A 6503-nucleotide genomic window follows, 5' to 3' on the forward strand; every position below is an offset into this window, starting at 1 on the left:
AATAATTTAATTTTTCGAAACTTAGTATGTTTTGAAACGTTTTATTTAAAATAATTTCGAAGTTTGTTTTGTCTACTTGCTTGGTGAGATTTTAGTAGACTTAAGAAGGGAAGGCATGCATATTTCATATATTTCTTTCCATTTAATTATCACATAAAGTGTTTATCTTTATTATTATTTAACAGGTTGCAATTGGTGTTCTAATTGATTTATTTTTGTGATGTTCTTGTGTTATGCCTTTTAAATGTTCGTTGCATTGGGTTGATGTAGAAAGGAGATGAGCGACTCAGTAGTCACGTCTGAGAGCAAGAATGATACTATGAGCAACCCCATAGTCATGTCTGAGGACGAGAATGATACTCGAAGTGAAGATACTCCGGAAACTATGGAAAGGATTCTTACACCAGCAATACCTCAACCTGATGAGGAAGATTACCAGAGCTTATATGAGTTTAAGACAGCAAAGAATAAAAAAGATAAGATAAAAACTTACAATAGAATTTTCCACGAGTATACTCTTATTGAATTTCCAGATGAAGATGATCTCGAATGGCTACAACCACCACTTGAAGATCCAAATGCTGGGAGGAGAGCTACTAGAAACCCGGATCTGCTTTACAAGGCGATAATTATTGTGGACTCGGATGATGAAAATGATCCTGATTTTGATGTTAATACTTATAATGAGAAGAGAGACAAAAACTGCAATGTGATTCCTTGAGGATATATTTGTTAGGGTGGAGTTAGTATGAATAAGGCATTTGCCATTAATAATGGTTATTAGAACCTCATTCTAGTTTGAATTAGATTAATGAATTTTAATAAGTAGCCAGAGCTACAGAGTTATTATTTGGGATTAATACCTTTATTTAAGTTATAATAAGAGTTGTTATTTTATTTAAAAGCTCCATTTTACTTTTATTCGTAAGGGAGAGCAAGTTAAATTTTCATGAACGTATAATTTTGGGATAATTTCTTTGTTTATGATTAAGCTTAGTAAGAGTGGCGCGGGATGGGAATTATTTTCTTAACTTTATTTAATCCTGCGTATGAGTCGTGCTTGTATAATATGATTTTGCTTGGGACAAGAGGGTGCAAACCCAAGGTACCCTTTTGAACCAATTTATGTGACAAAATGTAATATTGTGATTAAATGAATATATGCGAATGGTATTTGAATTTCATTTAAATTCGAGTGCATATTTATTCTCTTTCAGGTGTAGAACTAGAATGACTGAAAACGCTGCCTTAGCTGATGCTATTCGTCTGTTGGCTGAAAGTCTGAACCAAAACCGGAGAGACCAAGTCGACCCCCAAGCAGAGATGTTTAAAAAGCTGGCCCAAGTTAGGCCACCAGTTTTTAAGGGAGGTGCTGACCCTACCTTCCTAGAAAACTGGATTTCAGAGTTCAACAAACTGTTCGTGGCCCTCAACTGTACTGAGGGTATGAAAGTGGACCAGGCTGCTATGTACCTTAAGGAGGAGGTCGATATCTGGTGGAGGGACAATGCTGTGACCATTAGAGCCAAACCCAACTTTGGATGGGAAGTGTTTAAGACCTCTTTAAGGGACAAGTTTTACCCTCCATTTTTGAAGAAACAGAAGGCTCGGGAGTTTATAAGTCTGGAAATGGGAGAAATGCCAATCTCTGAGTATTATAATAAGTTCATGACCCTTGCTAGGTTTGCTCCTGAGGTTGTACCGACTGAAGAACTGAAAGCTCAGAGGTTTGAGCATGGATTGACTGACCGGTTACAGAAAGACCTAACTGGGAAGGTTTTTAAAACCCTCGACAAGGTATATGAGAGAGCTGCACACATGTACCATCTGAATTCTAAAAGTGCAGGTGAGAGTGCTAAGGCTGGGGAGAAAAGGAAAGACTTTGGGAAATTTGAGAACTAGAGTAACTTTAAGAGGCCTAGGAATGGGAACTCGTTTGATAGGGGTAACCAAAATGTTAGCAATTCTTCTAATGCTAACAATGGAGAGAGGAACTACCACTGTAAGAGGTGTAGGAGAAACCACCCTAGGAGAGACTGTGATGGGAATTTGGTGACTTGCCGATTCTGCAACAAAAAGGGGCATAGGGAGTATGAGTGTTACACCAAACAGAAACAATAGGGAAATGGTGGGAATACCCAACAGAGGCCTAACAATTTCAGCAACCAGGGGAATAAGGGAAACGGGCAGAATGGGAAGTTTGGTAATGGTAACGACAACAATAACTCAGGCAACAACAAGAATGGTTACCAAGGAAGAAGCCACACTCCCGGGCACTTGTCTGTGATGAGCAAGGGAGAAGCTGAGAGGTCCTCGGATGTAGTCACTGGTACCTTTTCTATTCATTCTGTCTCTGTCAACACTTTGTTTGACTCTGGAGCAGCTTACTCTTTCATTTCTACTTCTGTTGTGCGCAAGTTAAACTTAACTAAATCGAGTCATGTTGATGTGTCAGTCAGTCTGCCTACGGGAAAACTTGTTCATTGTAATAAAATATTCAAAGGCTTGCCTTTGAAAATAGGGGAAGCTATCTTTCCATCGAATCTTATTGAGTTTAATCTGGGGGATTTAGATGTCATTCTGGGGATGGATTGGCTAAGTTTATACTAGGCCAAGATAGACTATGAGATACAGAGGGTGCACCTGAGTGATCCTTTGGGTAAGACGGTGTCATGTAGACGATTAGGGAAGCCTAAGGGTTTTGGGATTATTTCTGCTTTAAAGGTCAAGAAGCTAGTGAATAAGGGGTGTCTGTTGTACTTTTGTTGTGTTCAAGATTTGAATATGAGTGAGAGTAGGCGCATGGAGGATGTACCTATTGTGAATGAGTTCTTAGATGTCTTTCTAGAAGAGATCTCAGGAATTCCACCCAAAAGAGAAGTTGAGTTTACCATTGACTTAGTTCCAGGAGCTGCACCTATCTCGAAAGCACCTTATAGAATGGCACCAGCCGAGATGAGCGAGCTAAAGGCTCAATTACAGGAGTTGTTGGATAAGGGGTTCATTAGGCCTAGTGCATCACCTTGGGGAGCACCGGTCTTATTTGTGAAAAATAAAGATGGGAGTTTGAGGCTATGTATTGATTACAGAGAGTTGAATAATGTGACTGTGAAGAATAAGTACCCTTTACATAGGATAGATGACTTGTTTGATCAGCTGAAAGGGGCAGGTGTGTTTTCAAAGATCGATTTAAGGTCGGGGTACCATCAGTTGAAAGTTGCAGATAAAGACATTCCAAAGACAACCTTTAGAACTCGTTATGGGAATTACGAGTTTACAGTCATGCCTTTTGGGTTAACCAATGCACCTGTCATATTCATGGACTTGATGAACCGAGTGTTTCATGAGTACTTGGATAAATTTGTAGTTGTGTTCATTGATGACATATTGATGTATTCGAGGAATGAGGAAGAACACACTCAGCACTTGAGAACTACCCTTGAAACTCTTATGGAGAACAAGCTGTATGCCAAGTTTTCCAAATGTGAGTTCTGGTTGGAGAAATTTGCATTTTTGGGGCATTACATTTCGAAGGAGGGTGTATTTGTGGATCCTGCGAAGATCAAAGCGGTTAGTGAGTGGCCTATACCTAAGAATGTGACTGATGTTCGTAGTTTCTTGGGATTAGCTGGGTATTATAGGAGGTGAGGTTTGTTAAAGACTTTTCGAGGATAGCTAGACCCATGACTACCCTTATGAAGAAGCAGAGTAAGTTTGAGTGGAACGAGAGTTGTGAATCAGCTTTTGATGAGTGTCATTTATGGCACTCTTAGGCTAGGTTTTCTTTATAGTTTTATTCTCATTTTTAGTCCTTTATGCCGTGTTTTTACATAATAATGCTTGCTTTGCGTGTTTGTGTGTAAGTTTAGAGAAATGCATGCTTTTAATGGTTTTCTTGTCATTTTGTTCATTTCACGACTATTTCTCTCGATTCTTTGTTTCCTTGGTTTGTTTTATAGGTGTGCTGAGTTTCCCGAGGTATGATCACCAAGGAGAAAGATCGAGCGCATTCAAGAAAGTTGATGGAGCAAAGTTCGGGATTCCGAAAACGCAATTCAAGCTAGCTTTGCGAGCTCGAGGGCCTTGGAAGTTATGCTTTGGCTTGAGGCATTCAAATGCTTGGAAGATAAAGGAGCTGCCCTTCTCACGAGCATCGCCTCGAGTGCACCAATGATAGGGATGCTCGGGAGCGCGGAGATTGATCGAGCAAGTGAAGGAGGCAAGGCCACGAGCACTAAGTAGGGGTGCGCGCGCGCGGCACAGGGGGTGCGTGTGCGCAGACCCACCTGTGCGCGCGCACGACCTTGTGGTGCGCACGCAGCAGGCGCCCCGCCCCCTTCGCTCGTTTCTTCTATTTATACCCTTAAACTTTTCCTTTTTCGAGGGGAACGACTTAATTCGTACTTAACACTTATTTTCCAGATTTAGTAGAGAGAGAAAGTAGAGAGAGAAGCTTAAGATTACTTTATTGTACTTGAATTTGATCTTTGATTTCAACTTGATCTTGGATTTCTTCTTCTCATCAATGAAAGTTTGTGAGATTTATTTCCTTTGAATTTACTTTCGTTGCAATTTCCTTTAATTCTTGAATGTTTGATTTGAGTTTCATTCTTTGCTTTAGAATTTGTTGAGTGATTGAATCCCTTCTTGATAGATTAAACTTGAAATGAATATGATTGTGATTGAATGTGTTTTGTTTTTCATTTTCACCATGATTAGTGAGTAGATTAGTGGTTAGGGAGAAGGGGAAGCATGCTAGATTGATGATTTTTGCTAGTTGATGATCCTTGATTGATTGAATTGTTGCAATTAAATTGGTTGACATGGTTGTAAATGAGATTAATTAGACTAGGAGTGATCAACCTATAAGATTAATCTAGATTGCATTGCAAATTTCAATGACATGAACCCTTGATTGAGAATTGCTTTAATTGATTGAATTTGATTATGATTTTCCTAGTTAGCCATTCATAGTGAACCCTAGCTTGGCTTATAGGAGATAGCTCTTGAATTCCTTTAATTGCAACTATTGTTTGTCCTTTGCAATGTTTGAATTGATTGAGTGATCCTTCAATTAGCATAATCATTGAGCTTACATGTGGAACCAATATCCCTAGTGTTTAGTACATTGAATTTCTCGATTTATCTAGTTTTCTCGATACCTTAGTTACCAACCATATCTTCCTACAATCTTCGAAGTAGCTTGACCTAGGCTATAGCTTGCACCTACTCATTCCCTTGGGTTTGATCCTTGACTTACCATATACTCGTATTAGGTTGGTTGAGTGTGTATAAATTTTCTTTAGCTCTAGGAAAGGGTAGAAAACGACCTACTTTTCCCTACGTCAGCTTTTCAAACCCTCAAAGAGCGATTGACCACTGCATCAGTGTTAGTATTACCCGATGGGAGAGACGGATTCGAAGTATATAGTGATGCCTCAAAGCATGGTTTGGGATGTGTCCTGCAACAGAATGGAAGGGTGATCGCATATGCATCGAGACAACTGAAGCCACATGAGGTCAATCCATACGCACGACTTTAAACTTGCAGATGTTGTGTTCTCTTTGAAGATTTGGAGACACTACCTCTATGGTGTCTCTTGTAAGATCTTCAAGGACCATAAGAGTCTGAAGTACATCTTCACCTAAGATCACTTGAATATGCGGCAACGTAGGTGGCTAGAGTTTCTCACAGACTACCATGTCCACATCCAGTATCACGAGGGAAAGGCGAATGTTGTTGCAGATGCCCTTAGCCGAAAGTCGAGTCATAATGTCAATGCTTTGATTGTGGCCAATGAGTTGTGTGAGGATATGAGAAGATTAAACCTTGAGGTTGTTAACCAAGGAGAGTTAGAGGGATTACTGAGTGCCTTGACAATCCAACCATCCATATTTGAGGATATTAAAGAGAAGCAATTGGAAGATGAGTCGTTTCAGAAGATCAGGGATCGTGTAACTAGAGGTGCGGAGAATGAATTCAAAATTCATGAAGATGGGAGTCTGAGATACAAGGAGAGATGGCGCATACCACAGAAGTGTGAGAAAATAAAAAGAAAAATCATGGAGGAGTGCCATAACACACCATATTCAGTTCACCCTGGAGGAGATAAGCTGTATAAAGACTTATAGGAGTTGTATTGGTGGCCGAACATGAAGAGGGAAGTTGCTGAGTTCGTATCCAAGTGTATGACGTGCCAGAAGGTGAAGATAGACCACAAAAGACCCATGGGAAAGGTGCAACCATTGGAGATACCAGGATGGAAATGGGATTCTATATCTATGGACTTTGTGACAGGGTTACCAAAGACTCGTAGTGGGAATGACACGATTTGGGTGATTGTGGACAGACTAACTAAGTCAGCGATGTTCATTCCTATCAAGGAGACCTGGAAAAAGAAGCAGCGAGCAAGTATTTATGTGAAGAATGTAGTTCGTTTGCATGGAGTCTCCAAGGACATAGTGTCGGATAGAGATTCGAGGTTTCTATCAAAGTTCTGGCA

At 40.0% G+C, this 6503-nt stretch overlaps 1 protein-coding gene across 1 annotated transcript; it reads left to right on the plus strand.

Annotated features, from left to right (window-relative positions):
* The first annotated feature begins 5661 nt into the window (after positions 1-5661).
* On the plus strand, positions 5662-6132 carry LOC145588628 (uncharacterized). The gene has a single exon (XM_081645248.1). It carries the CDS (start codon positions 5662-5664, stop codon positions 6130-6132), a length of 471 nt encoding a protein of 156 aa, XP_081501374.1.
* The last annotated feature ends 371 nt before the right edge of the window (positions 6133-6503 follow it).

Source organism: Chenopodium album, chromosome 17 (genome assembly GCF_948465745.1).
Source record: "Chenopodium album chromosome 17, dcCheAlbu1.1, whole genome shotgun sequence".
Taxonomy (NCBI): domain Eukaryota; kingdom Viridiplantae; phylum Streptophyta; class Magnoliopsida; order Caryophyllales; family Amaranthaceae; genus Chenopodium; species Chenopodium album.

What these genes read in the sequence shown, in the direction of transcription:
- LOC145588628 (XM_081645248.1), top strand. Translation starts at nt 5,662, where the DNA reads ATGCGGCAACGTAGGTGGCTAGAGTTTCTCACAGACTACCATGTCCAC.